At 39.9% G+C, this 17,499-nt stretch overlaps 1 protein-coding gene across 1 annotated transcript; it reads left to right on the plus strand.

Moving 5' to 3' along the window:
* The first annotated feature begins 3,404 nt into the window (after window positions 1–3,404).
* Window positions 3,405–12,554, plus strand: fbxo30a (F-box protein 30a). Its single transcript, XM_034195320.1, has 3 exons — window positions 3,405–3,717; window positions 5,131–7,164; window positions 7,266–12,554. Exons 2-3 carry the CDS (start codon window positions 5,164–5,166, stop codon window positions 7,467–7,469), a joined length of 2,205 nt encoding a protein of 734 aa, XP_034051211.1. The 5' UTR covers window positions 3,405–3,717; window positions 5,131–5,163; the 3' UTR covers window positions 7,470–12,554.
* The last annotated feature ends 4,945 nt before the right edge of the window (window positions 12,555–17,499 follow it).

The following is a 17,499-nucleotide window of genomic DNA, read 5'->3' on the forward strand; positions in this document are numbered from 1 at the left end:
TGTGTCTTAATGCTCAATCCTTCAGAATTAGCGCATTACTTTAAAAGATATGTGCAATATTGTCACCTTGTAATAATGACAGAGTTGCCGTTAATGTCGATAAAGAGTCCAGAGTTAGTTTTGTTTATGTATGAAACCATGAGTGAAAAGTGGTTTGTGTTTCATGACTCCTGTCCACTGTCTGTGTCATTGCATGTGGAAAGTAAATTACACTTTTTCTGTTTTTGTTTTTTTTTTTTGGGGGGGGGGGGGGGGGGTTTACAAATGTTTTTGACCGTTAAGCTTTACTCATTATGCCAGCAAAAACGTGTTAATGGTGTGAAAGTTGGTAGAACTAAATTTAGCTGAAGCTAATTGGTCCACTGATGATTTTCAAAATTAGCTGAAAAGGTACTCCGCTAACAAAAAAGTTAGCTTTGCTAATTAGCAGTTAGCGGATTAGGGGAACTCTGCCCACCACTGAGCCTGCACAGTTTACGCTCATCTTACAACAGTTTACAACAAGTTTATACATTGGCACACAAGATTGCGTACCAGTGCGGGGATTAAATTTGTGCAGGTGTCAAGGTGCCTTTAGTAAAAGGCATATGGCAGCCCACCTGTAGTTTGCCAATAGGTACCTGAAGGACTCTCAGACCATGAGTAACAAAATTCTCTAGTCTGATGAGACAAAGATTGAAGTTTTGGCATGAATGCCAGGCATCATGTTTGGACAAAAGCAGGAGGCATCCCTACAGTGAAGCATGGTGGTGGCAGCATCATGCTGTGGGGATGTTTTTCAGCGGCAAGAACTGAGAGGCTAGTCACCTGCTGGACTCAGTGGCTGCAAAGAAAACCTGCACCCTTTTGGCCCTTTCTGGAATACTTTGGACACCACTGCTCTAATTGCTGCCAAAGTTGCATCAACAAAGTATTGAGCAGAGGCCGTAAATACTTATGTACAGTACATGTGATTTTTTTTTTTCTGGGGTTTTTTATTTTTAATAAATTTTCATACATTTCAAAAAACTTTTTTCATGTCATTATGGGGTGTGGTAGTACAATTTGTGAGGGATTCAGGCTGTAACATAAAAGGTGGAAAATGTGAAGCGCTGTGAATATTTCTGGATGCACTGTACAGTGCTGTGAAAACGATTTAGCTACATTAAATGTGCCCAAAATGTTTGTACATGCTGCTAAATATCTAATACATAGACTAACTGGTCATGTTATTAGACATACCTGTTCAATTGCTCATTAAATCAAATTGGCCAGTTATGAACTAATTTCTTTTGAGCATGTAGGCATGGTCAAGAAGATCTGCTGAAGTTCAACCCAAGCATCAGAATGGAGAAGAAAGGTGATTTAAGTGGCTTTGAGCATGGCATGTTTTTTTGCTAGACCAGCTGGTTTGAGCATTTTAGAAATTGCTGGTTTACTGGTATTCTCGTGTACAATTATCTCTAGGGTGTATAGAGAATGGCTCAAAACAGAAGAGTAGTGGTTCTCTGGATGAAAATGTATTGTAAATGGTGGAGGTCAGCCAAGAATGACCAGACTGGTTTGAGCTGATAGAAAAGCAGTCAGGTCAAATCTAGTTAAGTTTGTGAGTATGCAGTGGTGCCACACTTCGCTGCGCCACATGGCATCCACCACACCATGGAACCGCCCTGAGATCCGATTGGCAGCTACCGAGGCAGACAACCAATCCACCCCTACCTGTCTTCCACAGCTAGGTGAAATGTGGGCCTTCAACAACCTTTGGAGTCACATGTCTAAAATGTCATAAGCTGACGCTCCCTCGGAATTTAAGTGATACTTATCATTTGTGTCTTTGTAACCATTCATTTGACATAAGCTCATTTTAGCCTCACCCAAGGATTCCCTGAAGAGAACTAGTACAAAAAACATACAGTCAGTACCTTAGTTACTGGTTACTGTAAAAGTCTTAGAACCATGCGCTAAGATAGGAAGCACCATGACCCTAAAGGCTTGAACCTTTGTGAATACAAAAGAAGTAGCTGAAATAGCCACTCATTACAACCAAGGAATGCAGAAGATCATCTCTCAACCAACAATGCATTGGACCTTGAAGCAAATCACCTAACTCAAATACCAAAGTTTCTGTGTAGGCTCTCAGTTGTCCAGGTGGTTTAGAGAAACATCCTCACGTCAAGCAACCCAGTCCAGTCGAAGATTCAAGCTTCTCTACTATCAAATACCAAACTCAAGCTATACCATGAAGAGTAAATTCAGGTAAGTTAGATCTGAAGCAAAAGTGGGTTCAGCCTTGTACTAGCAATGTGTATTTAATAAAGTGGCCAGTGAGTGTATAAATAAATATAAAACACAAAAAAAAAACATATCACTGACCCCAGCAACTGAACAAGCTAAGGGGATGCTCTTTATCATGGTGGTACAGTAGATGGCTAGTAGGTAGGTAGATCATCAGGGTAAGGAGTTGGGCTACCAGTAGACCTCAGTTTGAGTCCCAGTCCTGCTACATGTGTGTCCGTGTATTTGGACAAGACGCATCGTCTGCATTGACTCAGTCCACCCAGTTGTAAATGGTACCAAGCTTGACTGGGTAAGTAATTTGTGACAGACTGACACCCCATCCAGGAAGAATTGTAGGCTCTTATCCTCGTCACGCTACAGAATCCGTGGATAAGCACCAGCACTTTTGGGCCAAATACGCGACTTACTTCTAGCAACTTCCACCAATCTGGGATGGATTGGTCTACTTGGGTGGTGTGCAGTCAGGCTCCAGAGTGGTTCTGTAGTTGTGGCATTCCCTCGGTAGCGACGAACATTGTCTCTTGATTGATTCCCAGAGAGGATGGGGGCACGCAAAGAACAATCCTGCCCCTATCACTCTTTGCCAATCTGCAAAATAATTGTGGGTGTGCAGCACAGCATAGAAAATCTACATCCAGGGTCGATCTTGCTTGTGCTTGGGTTTGTTTCATGTGGGAATGCCATTGCACACCAACATACACAGTCCTTCACAGATCCTTAGCCTGGTCCGATGGTTAGGAAATCCCAGATGTTTGGGGTCTGAGGACTTGCTGCCACCTTCTTCTGCCTTCACAGCCACTGGGTTACAAGCCATCACCTCTTCCACCAATCTGCTGTTGAGGACTTATAATAAAATTAATTATTTTCTTTTATGAAAAGGAAAGTTTCATTTGATTTTAGTTAGACTAGGACTATTTGAACATTTTAAATGTTTTTTGTTGACTCACTAATGTTTAAAATATTTTTTCTTTCTTTTTTGGGAAAGCTGTGGGGTGCCTAAAATGTACTGTACTTGCAAATATAAATAGAAAATAAATATTTGCTTATAATTCTGTTTTTTTTTATGTGAAACAATTTTAATAATAAAACTACTAAAGTGCTACTTCCGGTTTTTCTTAACCCGTACATAATACATGAGCCTGTCGTGTAAAGTTTAAAACGGGGTACTTGGGGTATTTCCCAGCCTATTTCAGTGCTGCCAGACAGAGCGCTTCTCCTTTACGTGATGACGTAAAACGACGGCGCCGCACCGCAGGCTCGACAACACCGACAGCGAAGCTCCCCGAAAAGAACGAGCAGCCGGTTTACAGTACAAGATTTGGACACATACTAACCGCTCCAGAATTGTGATGTAGATGTAGTTTTATATTGTAAATGACGTTTTAGGTAACTAAGTAAAACAGTGTTAATAAAGGACGCCAGGAGAGCTCTGTCACTCGGGTAAGCAAATTCCTGGAGCAATTAGCTAACTGTGTTTAGCTGCTGCTAGCCTTGTTGAGCTTTTCTAAAAAAAAAAAAAAATTGACGTCCTCAAAAGGTTAGCTTTGCTGCCATGTATGCATTTAAAAAATATATTAAGATTCAGGTGAGATTTTTGGCAACATAACTTGTATTTAAAGCTGTCAGCAGCAGCCGCTGTTCTGTTTTGTTTTTTGTTTTTAGCTGTCTGCTAACCACGCCAGCTGTTTGCGTAATTGAGTCAGTTGACTTGTCCCTTTACTTTGACTATCGGGCTCCAGTGTGGATCTGCGTTTTGGGTTTAAAACATTCTTCTGGGGCTTTACTTTATTGGAAGGTGTGCTTTTAGCTGGCGGGAATTATCCTTCAAATCCTTTTACCCAGCTTTATCAAATCGTTCTGAAACTGATAAATAGGAAGTATTTCCTACTTGGGTGTACTGTTGCTTTTTGTTAAAATTCTGTAAGAAGTAATATTCTAAATTTTCAATAATTATAGGGGTCTAAACAACACAGATTCCTACGGTTTTGGAGATATAAATGCGCAGGGTCCCTTCTGTTAATCCTTCACGATGACAAATGTCTGTACTCAAGAAATAGTTACTACATAGCTTGTGTTTATTAGAGCCTGACATAAAATTATGTAAATGAAGTCCAAGACAAATTCAGTAACTTCGAAATGCTTACATGTCCATCCCCTGACTTTTATTTAAAAAAAAAAAAAAAAACTGGATCTACAAATGTGCTTCTACAATGTAAGAGCTGTATATTAAAGGCTGTAATTCCTAAATGACTAAGATGATATTTTTGTCAATACTCTTGAATTAAAGCTGGAAATCGACACCAGTGCATCATAATTGTTTCATTTAAATTCTGTTGTGTACTGAGGAAAAATTGTCACTGTCCAATCTACTTGTGGAGCAGACATTATGGAGCTTTTACATTCTAGCAGGGCAGATTTGTATGCAGATATTGAGGGCAAACTCCACTTAAAGTTCCTCTTTACCTGACAAATAATTTGTCACTGACTGTTTTTTGTGTCTCTCTTTCCTTTGTCAGCCAATGACAAATAGGTTGAATTACCAGATTACGATCCCCACTGGTTGACAGACATTTAAGCATGTCACTGTTGAAATCGCCTTATTTTGTCCTTGGTTTTAGTGAATAAGTTTCATTCAGCATTATTGTGTAATGCAGTTGTTAGGCAGCTCTATGAATGGCTTAAAGATTTAGTTCAGAGTTTACACAAACTGTCAGAGGTGACCAGGTTGTCTTATTGTGCATTGCCTAATACAACAGCCGCATGCTGTAATAGTCCATAACTGCTGCTTGTGGTTTCTTAAAAACAACAGATCTGTGTGAAGCAAGTATGTCCCTTTTTGACCTTGTGTTTCAGGCTTGAACACCTCAGCCAGTGACAAGCAATATCATGAAAATGGAGGAGCTGCACACCCATTGCCTTAAATGTATTAATAGAAGATGTATGGTAAGACCAGAGACTGGTGTTTCCTGTGACCTCATTGGCTGTCCTCTTGTTTGTGGGGCAGTTTTTCACTCCTGCAAACTAGAGGAACATCGTCTGCTGTGTCCATATGAAAGACTGCCTTGTTTAAACAGTGGATTTGGTTGCCCATTCACTATTGCAAGGATCAAAATGGCACAACACCTTGAGACATGCCCAGCGAGTATAGTATGTTGTACTATGGAGTGGAACCGCTGGCCTGTGAGCTATGCTGATCGTAAATCCTATGAACATTTGAGCAAAGAGTTTGATGAGGTTGAGCAGCTGGATATGGCTTTGGCTCTGCAAGATCAGAGGATGCTTTTGGAGTCCCTGAAGGTGACAACCATGGTGTCAAAGAATGGATATAAGCAAGCTGATGAAAGTGACAAGATGACGACGGCATCAAGTGCACCGGAAATGGTGTTTAGTAATGGAACAGTGGAAATGGAAGAGGAGCCTTATAATGAATTGTTTAGGGCCTCAGTGGAGACAAGAAGAAGTTTGGCTGCAGCGTTCGATCTCCTCACTAATTCCAAGGATATTAATGTACTAGTTGGAAATTTAAATGGAGAAAGGACAGAGAGGAATGGAGAAAATGGTGATAGTCATACCAGCTATGTTGTTGAGGGTGGGAAGAATGTAGACATGAAAGAAAGTGACACTGACTCAGAGTGTGAGTTTGGAGCTGTAGGTGGAGTGGATTGTGCGGTGGTGACCGATGGAGAAGATGGTGTTAGCTGGGAAGAAGAGAATGAATTTGTTGAGTTGTTTTTTGAAAACAAGGAAGACCTTGTCAGTGAGCCAATAAATGATTCCAACCTTGCCTGGCCGCAGATGCCTCATAATTACATACCTGTTGTAGCAGAGGAGCCTCCTGTACCTCAGCAAGCACCACTGTCACCTCCTCTGCCATTCCTCCTGTCAGATCACGTGCAAGATAACTTCTTACAACACTTGCCCTCTGAACTCAGGTATAGGTGCATGGAGAGGAAGCTGCAGAGTGTAGAAGTATTAAGAGGAATAAGTATGTTTACATTCAGTGGCCGCCGTGCTCTACTATCAGACCCTTACTTGTTTCGCGCAAAAATGGAGGACAAGGCAGTGGATACATCTGACCTGGATGTGGCAGATGATCCGATGGGACTCCACGGCATTGATCTCATTACTGCTGCATTGCTCTTTTGCCTCGGTGACTCACCAGGAGGCAGAGGAATCTCAGACAGCAGGTTTGTTGATGGTTACCACATTGACTTTGGTACACAGACTTTCTCTTTTCCTTCAGCTATTCTTGCAACCAACACCATGGTAGGAGACATCGCTTCAGCCTCGGCCTGTGATCATGCCAGCCCGCAGCTTTCCAACCCAAGCCCGTTCCACACGCTGAGGCTGGACTTGGTGCTTGAATGTGTGGCTCGATACCAAACCAAGCAGCGATCCATGTTCACTTTTGTTTGCGGACAGTTATTCCGTCGGGATGAGTTCTCCTCTCATTTCAAGAATGTTCATGGGGATATCCACGCTGGACTCAATGGCTGGATGGAGCAACGGTGCCCCTTGGCATACTATGGCTGCACTTATTCCCAAAGACGCTTCTGTCCTTCTGTGCAGGGTTTCCGAATCATCCATGATAGGCACCTTGGCTCTTTTGGGGTTCAGCCTGGACTGGCCTACAAAACTGGTGACGGTCTCCCAAGAAGTACTTGTTGCTTTAGCGCTCAGTACGATCAGTTCAGCTGCCTTCCATTTGAAGTGTTGCAACATGTGGCAAGCTTCTTGGACAGCTTTAGCTTGTGCCAGCTGTCCAGAGTGTCCCGCACCATGAGAGAGGTATGTGCTAGCCTACTCCAGATGCGTGGCATGGTCGTCTTGCTTTGGGAGAAGAAACGCCTTGCTGATGGGACTCCTTCATGGCAGATCAGTGACAAAGCAAGTCATTTCACTCATTTATCAGTCAAATTTCAACTTTGTGAAATTCATATGAAGGGTTGGTTTTCATAACATGCTGCATTTTTTTTGTTTTCTGTTAGGTCTGGCGATTCAGCACAGCTTTTGGTACAGTGAAGGAGTGGAAGTTTGCCAACATCACCAGCATGGCTGACCATCTGAAGAAGTGCAAGTTCAATACAATTGCCCGGCGGGAGGAGGCTATCCCGCTGCCGTGCATGTGCTTCACCAGAGAGCTCACGAAAGAGGGCAGGTGTTTACGTTCAGTTCTCAAACCTGTAGCATAATCAGTTCATTAAGAAGTGTGGTTTTGGACACTTCTCAGACTATATTCCAGATGCATTTATCTCCAGTGTTTACAAACATTAAATGTTATAACAGTTGCTTCCTCAGAGAAATGTGGAGAAAGCCTGGTTAGTTGTTCCTTCATGGCAGAGTCGTTTGACTCCAGTTTGTAAGACGTGATGAAGTTAATACGTTTTATTTCAGCAGATTCTGACATAGTAAAGTCCATATGTGTTAAGATAGTGACCCCCCCCCTCCCCCCCCCCTCCAAATTTTGTATCTGTACACCACAAGAGTTGAAATCAAACCAGGTGTGTTATGGTAGACTTTCAGCTTTAATTCAAAGGATTTAATAAATGTATCACATTAACAATTTAGGAATTACAGCCATTTGTGTACATGATTTCTCCATTTTCAGAGCCCATGACTAACTGGATAAACTAAATATAAGAATTATTGTTAATAGGAATGATCACTTTTACAACCAGTTTGTTTGTTTATTTATTTATTTATATTAAAGGAATTTTACACTTGATAATAGAACCAATTCTTGGGTTGATTCTCCTATGTTCCTTCTGGTAAATTGGCTGAAATTTCACATCTTTTCAAGAAAACCCTTTTTTGCGTCACTCCGTGAAGCTGTACATTTGGTGATGCAGCAGACAAAAGTTGCACAACTCGCAGCAACAGAAGCTTACAACTTTAAAGTTATCACGGATGTCTTGGCGGCTTTCCTCACTTGTCTCCTTCTTTCACGGTCACTCAGTTTTGAGAATGGCTTACTCCAGATGGATTTATCACATAGTACCATACAGTTTGTATTTCTTAATCTTTGCCGTAAAGAAGTTCATAACCTATTCAAATGACTTGGAAATGCTTCTGTATACATCCTCTGATTTGTCAAGCAAAAAAAAAAAAACTTGCTGTAAAAGTAATTATTCCTAATTATAATTGTCCTTATGTTTGGTCTGGAGGGTCTCTGTATAAAAATGGCTGTAATTTCTAAATGGTTAATGCAATGTTTTTGTTAAACCGCTTGAATTAAAGCTGAAGGTTGACGCTAGATGTTACCCAAACATGAACCTGGAGATCACCTTCCCTGCATTTTTTTTATTTTCCTCTACTCCACTCACTTCTAATTAACTTAGTCAGGTGTGTACAGCCAATCAAGAGCGATGAAACATCTGACAAGATAAATCAGCTGTGATTCCAGCTGGTCTACATGGGGAAACATGCAGATCAGGATGGTGAGTCCTGAGCTTTCGTACAAGTAAATTGCGGTCATTTGATTTAAATTCCACTGTAATCGTGTTCAGATGCAAAATTTATATAAAATGTCACTGTCCAGATACATACTGTCCTCGCTGTAGTGACAGATGGACTCTAAAGATGGTTCTAAGCCTCGCCTTTTCCTCCCTGATGGTTTTTAATGACTCAAATACTGACGCCTCTCCTCCTTCCTGACATTTTGTAAATAATCAGATGTTTGACTGAGGGTTTTTATTTTCTTATCAGTCAGCACTGTGCTGCATTGATGATTAGAGCCTTAACTTATGATACACTTGATTTCCTGGTTGTGAGGGAGTTCAGTACGTCAGTGAGATTTGTCAGCTCTTTCTTGCGGAAGATTCATACCTTGATACCTGTGAGCTTCAAGCATAACTTTTGTTATGCTTGAAGCTCATATTTTCATTACATGGCGTTAAGTCTACACTCTTAATAACAACAAAAAACAAGCTGATCACAATGTCTACCATTTAACAGGCTGAAAATTCAGTGACTGGCTGATCTGTGTTTAGCATAATTATGTAGCCATCATTGTTTTAAATGTTTGGTACATGCTGTTAAAGCCACACTTTAGCCATTTAAAAATAATAATAGTTCCATCATTAATCTTTATCTTATAGCTGACTAATGGGCTGGCCTGTTAATCAGAGTTAATTAACACTAACAACCACCAAAATGGAATCACATTTTCACCATCCATTTGGACAGTTTGACTAATCAACTTTTCTTTTGAATAGATGTTCTCATCAGTAGCCCCGGTGTCACTTCAGTGAGACAGCAGGCACGTAGACATGTCTGAAGGATTCTGAGAAAAGTAAATGTGCTATTGTTTTAAAATGTCTTTCCTTGAGTGGTAACGGCCTCCGTAAGCAACCAGTATCTTGCCAAATACATGATCAAATTCTGAAGTGAATTGTTTGCTGTCCATTAAGCGGACATTCAGGAGCTCTTCGCTGGTCAAGTTGAATGAAAGCAATGAGAATGATGGTGAATTCTGAGAAAAGTTGGAGAAAATTTTCTATGGAGAAAGATATTTGAGATGAAGTTTGGTAGATGGGGAAAGATTAATAACAGGTTAAAGCAAATGACTGGACAGCTGGAACTGCTGAATTTGCAGTTATGCGTTAGTGATTTGCTGCGCTCACGCTCCTATAAAAACGTACGGGTCAATGGATTTATAAAAGTAGTTTATGTCTGAATGGGTAAAAGATGTGCGATTTATAAGAAGCAACAGCAGACTCTGCAAACTGGTGTTGGTCATTGCATGACATTATATGTAACTATTTTAGTGCATGAACTCTTTGGGAATGTTAAGGCAAAAATCATATTACAAACATCTACAGAAAACAATTATCCCCACAGACGTCAGAGTACTATGGCTGTTCCATATATTCTAAAACAGTATTTCTCAAACTTTTTCAGTACCAACAACCGCTTAGCCATTTAAAAAAAAAAAAAAATCTCAGGGACCACCAAACTCCCAAAATATCCATAACCAATATAGGTCTGCTTACCACTTCTACTGTATATTACAACAGTACATTATCTATTAGACTTTGGGGTCATTTTTAAACAGTTAAAAATTAAATTTTTTTAAATAAATAAATATACTTACTGACTTCAAGGGGTAAAGCGCAGACCACCAGTGATCCGCCGACAATACTCTGAAGAGGCTGTTCTAAACTATACAGTATGGTAAAACTACTGTGTAAGAGATAATTTAAAGGTACAAAATCACACGTGATGTTGAAAGTTGGCGGTCGCACCCTGCTAGTGTACAGCCTTTTGTGCATTGTTAGTGTGCTGGTTGTATAATCCCCAGTGATAATAATTGCAGCGATAACTTCTTGTTTTTAAGTTTCACCATCACTTTAATATCTGCAAACAACTGAACAAACTTTTGCTATAGTCTGCTTTGTCCTTACTATATTAATAATATTAAAAATCTCAATCCATCTGATGGGATGTTGTACCCAGGAGCATGTGATTAAGTTAAAACTGATAACCGCAGCAGCATTTGGAGCTCTGCAAAGAGCTGACATGATGAAGTATCTGAAGGAATCTGAGAATGGTTGAAACTTTAACAATTCCAAATAAATAAATAAATATCACAACTTGAGATATATATATATGTATGTGTGTCCAGGGTCTAGATTATATTTCTTTACTGACATTTATTATAAATGGTTCATAATGTTCCAGTAACCCTCTTAAAAGTCAGGCACAAGTCATTTTTGGAATGTGTCAGATTAATGCGCACAGAGGTAAAATTCTTTCCCTTATCAGACATAAGTTCCTGCATAAGTTAAGAACTACTGGATGCTCACTGCTTTCTTAGTTTGGGGCATCGTTGGTTATGTTCACACTCAGAATTGATCATGGTTGTGTGCGTTAAGAGCATACTGACACTGCGTGTTCACGCTGTGGAAAATGCTGTCTCAGGGTTGTAACGTGACGCAGTGTCGGTACATGCTGACCATAACGAGCAGTCTTCTTATTTTTAGTCTGTGTAGAAAAATCTGCTGCCTGCAGGACAGTTGGGATGGACCTGATTATCGCTGTGTCGTGGATCTGACCAGTGCACCACTCAGTGTTGTAGCAGTGTGCATTGCAGTGCTCATGATTTTTAAGTTTGTCATCAGTGTTACTGTATATGTGTAACTGAACTCAGATGTTGGTTCAAATGATGTTTGTGTTCTTCGAAAAAACAAATTAGTCTTGTTTGTACTGGTTTAATTCTAGTTTTAGTTTTGATTAAGAGTGAGATTGAATAACAGATGTGACGAATTGTTTGGAATGTGAACTTTTTTAATGTAAAAGAAATGTTATTTGTGGGAAATTTATATTTTATAGGGTCAAGGTTAGAAAAAACAATATTGATGCAGTTTTTTACTATAAAAATCCCAACAGTGGGGTGGATGTTTTTGTACTGGTACTTTTATTCCCTATTTCAGGGACCCATTATTACTTGTGCATGTGGCATAATTCCAGTCTCAGCCTGCATTCATTCAGTTGTGAACAGATGCATGAATATCTGTCTCTTCAGCCTTTCTGAAGCAACGCAGGTGTTGGGGATTTTTGTAGTGTGCAGTAATTCAAACAGAAAAAGACAATAGTTAGAGTTAAGTTGGACTTAATTAAATTCACGGTTCCTTCGTAAAAATTTGCTGACATGCGAAAATCTGCCTGTGAATTCCCCCTTGTTCCTTTTTTCTTCTGACATTTAAATTTATGTTAACATAAGGTTAACTGATAACATGTCCGCCACTGAGACCGCAACTATGCCAAACGTGTGTTTCATTTTGGGTCCCTGAAAGACTGAATTTGCAAAGTAAAATGTTCCTCAGTTTTGGTTTATGTTTGAATTTTAATTTTTGATTTGCACATGAAGGCATGTACTGTAAAATCTTTACTCCGTAGCAAAAATTGTAATGTCTGCATGATTGAGCTCTTTATTGGTCCACTTGTATAATCCTGTTTGTTCCTCAGGCTTGGCACATTGGTTGACATTTTCAAGTTTAACGTGTTGTATAATTTTTTTTTAAGTATCAGATAATTTCAGTGTGACTAAATGTCCCCATTTTTCAGATTTGAGACGTTGAAAGGTGTGAGTGAAATGACTTAGTACTATAGTGTGCAAATGTACAATCTGTAACTGTTTTTATAACCTTTCGCAGGCATCTGTCTTTTTTGAAATCACACAAGATTTTTGTTTTCACTCCTGCTGGTGTGTTTATGCCACATTATTTCAGCTGTGTTTGTTTGAATTTTAATAAAGACACCATCAGTTTGTAAGTAAATCTGGTTATATCGTATCTTGGAATACACAGATCACTTGCTTCAATTTATACTGAGCATCTCTCACGTCTTCACTTTATTTTGTGGGTTGCTGTCATTATTGTGACTTTTATTTCAGGATACTGAAAAGAATTTGTATTTTACTGTATTCGCCACGTATTCCCATGTCTGATAGTTAGAGGGCGCCAGTGTTTCTGTTACAAACTCAATTTTGTCTGGTTGAGTCCAAATCTGCCTTTAAACAGGGCCCAGCTTGAAAGTTTGTCCTTTATGATCAGACTAATCCTCTTGTGTAAAGGAGGAATTTTTGAACACCCCCCCCACCCCACCGCAAACGTTTGTTTTCCAAGTCTCAGCAGGAGCAACACAAATTCTGTGTATTTTATTTTTGTGCAGCAGTGCTGTTAACATCTGGTTTTATGAGTGCACATTTAATAGCGAGAGATTATTTGGCAGAGATTGTACGGTGTCCCAGTTTCACAGAGATCAGCTATTATGACATGATTTATTAGCTTTGATAATGCAAAGTGGCAATGGAGTTTGTGATTCATGAAAACATTTGCTTTTTTACATTTATGGGGTGGGGGGAGGGGGTGTCCTCAAGTATTCATTGTACTTGATATGAAAATGCCAGTTGAAGACCACCCATGCCATTTACGCATAGTAAATGACAAATATGTGTGTGTGTGTGTATATATATATATATATATATATATTTTATTTATTTTTTTTTTTTTAACTATGTGCTGGGAACTTGGAAAACTATGGGATTTTGGGAACTTTACTACAACCTACTTGTTATCCTGTCAGTATGGGTAAAAAGTCCTTTCTTCTCCCTTGTTTCACTTAGTGTCACCACAGCAGATCTGAGGTGGATCTGCATATTGATTTGTCAAATAAATAAAATTTATAGCCAATGCAAACCTCCATTACATGGAGAATGGGCAGGGGTGGCTTTGACCCAGGAACCTTCTGAATTGGAAACAAGCACATTTTAACCACATGGCTACCACCCATACCTTTGACATTTGTGAGTGTCAGAATTGTTGAGATTGTTTTGGTAGTGACATTGGTGTCACTGGGTCCTCCTTGAGATAGAGCGATAGCTGGGAAGAGTCACAAGGTTGCTGGACAGACGAGTCTGTCGATGCTAATATTTATGGGGGAGAACAAAGGTCTAAATCTTTAGTGTCCTGGTGATCACTATATGGTTGTGAGACTTTGATGGCAACCAGTGACCTAATAGTGCAGCAGATAACTATTTACAGCGGAATCCTTCAAATCTGGAAACAAGCACCAAAGTTGGCACAAATACTCTCTTAGACATCTTGAAAAAACTGAGTATCCACTTGAATTTTCAGTAGGTGGCCAGGTAGGGGTCAATTTAAGAATTACACAGGGGTCAAAATTTAAAAATGTTTCAATCATATTGAAAGCTATACCACATTATTTGTCTGATCACAACGATACCAAAAAGGTATAGTTTGGACTATCTATGACTGAATGTTATGGGGTAAAAACAGCAAGAATGGTAACAAAGGTCAGCATTAGTTTATACAGGGATCAGATGTTAAAGTTGCTCTAAATATTGTAAAATGTGATGCAAATTATTGGTTAATAGGGTTTTAAAAAGGAATAGTTTGCACTATATGGCATGCTTAGTTATGTTACAGGGTAACATGTCATGTCATAGAATCCAATGGATGGCGACATTGCTCTGCCTTTACCTTGCAGACCAAGCAAACTTTCATTTATTAATCCTATTAGTTCAACAAATAATTTGTACCACTTTTTACCAAAATTGGAGCAACTTTAACTTCTAACCCCTGTACAAACTGAAATTGACCTTTGTCACCATTCTTCTTGTTTTTACCCCATAACTCCATAACATTGTCATAGATGGTCCAAACTATACCTTTTTGGTATCGTTGTGATGAGACAAATAATGTGCTATAGTTTTCAATATGATTGGAACATTTTTAAATTTTGACCCCTGTGTAATTCTTCAATGGACCCCTACCTGGCCGCCTACTGAAAATTCAAGTGGATACTCAGTTTTTTCAAAAGAGTAATGTTTGAGGAGTATGTGTTCCAATTTTGGCGCTTGTTTCCAGAAATGAACAATTATTTGCTCCACTATAAAGCAACCAGTGGATTTCTTTGGCACAAAGTTGCTCCAGAGGATCCTTGGATACCACTGAAATAACTTGTCAAACAGTTAGAGAATTCCAGAGCTGAGAGGTATTGCTTGCATCATGAGAGAACATCATGGTTGAGGATCCCATCAACTGGAAAAGGAAAAGCCCACATAGATAGCTATGTTTGGGAGATAAGGATAGATATTCTGCCTGGGACTTTGCCCATCACAACCCAGGGCAGTTCATTCATGTGGTTGATGTGGCAATCAGGCGGTGCTAATCTGATCTTTGTCTACAACCCTGATTTTATCCTGTTGTGTCTGAAGCATCAGGTGTGGTAACAGAAGTGAGGTTAAAACTTTGAGGACTTGTCCAGTGGATCGTGTTTCCAATGCCGTGACCTTCCATCCAGACCAGTTTACCTCACCATGATCACACAAATCGAAGGTTATGTTGCCAGTAACTGTCCGCCACAGAGCACACATCCTCAGGAAGTTACGCCACTGCACCTTCAGTGTTTCAACACAGAGCTCAGGCAGTAACACCCATTGCTGTGTCATGTATGTGGGCTGAGGGCATCAGTGATATACACAAAGGATAACTGCAGGCCGACAAACTTCCTGCACACCATAAAAAGTGGTTTATGTTTACTATTATAACGCTCCCAACAGCAGATGGTCCTACAGTTGAAACAACACTGATCTAATTAGTTTGCTCTTATCTGTTGTGGACACACTGTGGCTGCAGTGATGGTCTATTTGTGTCCTTTTGTATGGAAATAAAAGTGAGACTTTTGACTCTCGGTGGATGAACTCTTGTGTGCCAGTACCAAACCTAATCAGCTACATGCTTTTGAGTACAACGGTTGCCTCATTGAGAAGAAGGCAGTAGTTTGCTTCCTTGTTAAGAAACAGCAGGTTGTGGCTGATAGCTGGTGATACCGCTGCAGCTGTATCCAACAATTTATTGCACAATCTGCATACTTGCCTCAACAGAGAAGCACAACTCCACACTGCCTCATGTTCACTATTTCCAAAGATTTATTAAGCAACAGGTGGAAAACCCCACCTGCCTACCTCAAGCTGTATTTACAGCTATTCAAGACCCGTCTACATGTAAGACACTGAAATGTATCAGAACATTTTATTTGAGAAGCTCAAAAACAAGCCTTTCATTTTGTACAATCAAGGAATTGATGCCCCAAACATCACATATTGTGCATATTTGCATGAGATGTGGTTTTGAAATGTAGACTCACTGGGCCTGCTAAGGAAATGATACAGATGAAACACTGAAAGTGTGTGAAATGTGTCTGAATGCAGCACTTTCAAAAGGAATCTGAGATAAATAAATATGTAAAGAATAAAAGGCTTCAGAGCGGTGATGCACCCCTGTGCACGCACATAATACTGGGTCGTAGGAGCATGATAGTCATTTCAAAATATACAGTTGTATGGAAAGGTTTGGGCACCCCTGATAATTTTCATGATTTTCTTTATAAATCACTGGTTGTCTGGATCAGAAATTTCAGTTAAATATAGCAGAGGAACACACTGATATTTGAGAAGTGAAATGAAGTTTCTAGTATTTACAGAATCTGTACAATAATTCTTTGAACAAAATTAGCAGGTGAATAAATTTGGGAACCCTTGAAATTTTATTGATTTGAATAAGCTCATTGACCCTTGACCTCCTTACACAGGTGAATCCAATCAAGAAAAAGGGTATTTAAGGTGGCCGTTTGCAAATGTTTCTCCTCTTTGCATCTATTCTAATGAGTGGCAACATGGGAGCCTCTAAACAACTCTCAAATGACCTGAAAACAAACAACATCATGGTTTAGGGGAAGGATACAAAAAACTATCTCAGAGATTTCAGCTGTCAGTTTCCACTGTGGGGAACATAGTGAGGAAATGGAAGACCGCAGACACGGTACTAGTGAAGGCTCCGAGTGGCAGGCCAAGAAAAATCTCAGATAAGCTGAAGCGAAGGATGGTGAGAACAGTCATAGTCAACCCACAGACCTGCTCCAAAGACCCACAACATGATCTTGCTGCAGATAGTGTCTCTGTGCATCGTTTAACTATACAGCGCACTTGGCATACAGAGATGCTGTATGGGAGAGTACTGCACAGGAAGCCTTTTCTGCAAACATGCCACAAATAGAGTCATTTGAGGTATGCTAAAGCACATTTGGACAAGCCAGCTTCATTTTGGAATAAGGTGCTGTGGACTAATGAAACTAAAATAGATTTATTTGGACATAACAAGAGGCAGTATGCATGACGGAAAAAGAACACAGCATTCCAAGAAAAACACGTGCTACCTACAGTAAATTCTGGAGGTGGTTCCATCATGCTGTGTGGCCAGTGCAGGTACTGGGAATCTTGTTAAAGTTGAGGGTCACATGGATTCCAGTCAATATCAGCAGATTCTTGAGAACAATGTTCAAGAATCTGACAAAGGTGAAGTTGCGCCGGGGCTAGATCTTTCAACAAGACAATGATCCCAAACACTGCTCAAAATCTACTAAGGCATTCATGCAGAGGAACAAGTACAATGTTCTGGAATGGCCATCTCAGTCCCCAGACCTGAATATTATTGAAAATCTATGGTGTGATTTTAAGTGGGATGTCCATGCTCAGAAATCAACAAACCTGACTGAACTGGACATGTTTTGTAAAGAAGAATGGTCCAAAATACCTTCAACCAGAATCCAGACTTTCACTGGAAGCTATAGGAAGCATTTAGAGGCTGTTATTTCTACAAAAGGAGGATCTACTAAAAACTGAATTTGCTGATCCAAACA

Source organism: Thalassophryne amazonica, chromosome 19, assembly GCF_902500255.1.
Source record: "Thalassophryne amazonica chromosome 19, fThaAma1.1, whole genome shotgun sequence".
Lineage (NCBI taxonomy): Eukaryota > Metazoa > Chordata > Actinopteri > Batrachoidiformes > Batrachoididae > Thalassophryne > Thalassophryne amazonica.

Coding starts and splice junctions, on each gene's coding strand:
- fbxo30a (XM_034195320.1), top strand. CDS start 5,164: ATGAAAATGGAGGAGCTGCACACCCATTGCCTTAAATGTATTAATAGA. Junction 7,165..7,265: donor CATGGCAGATCAGTGACAAA/GCAAGTCATTTC, acceptor GTTTTCTGTTAG/GTCTGGCGATTCAGCACAGC.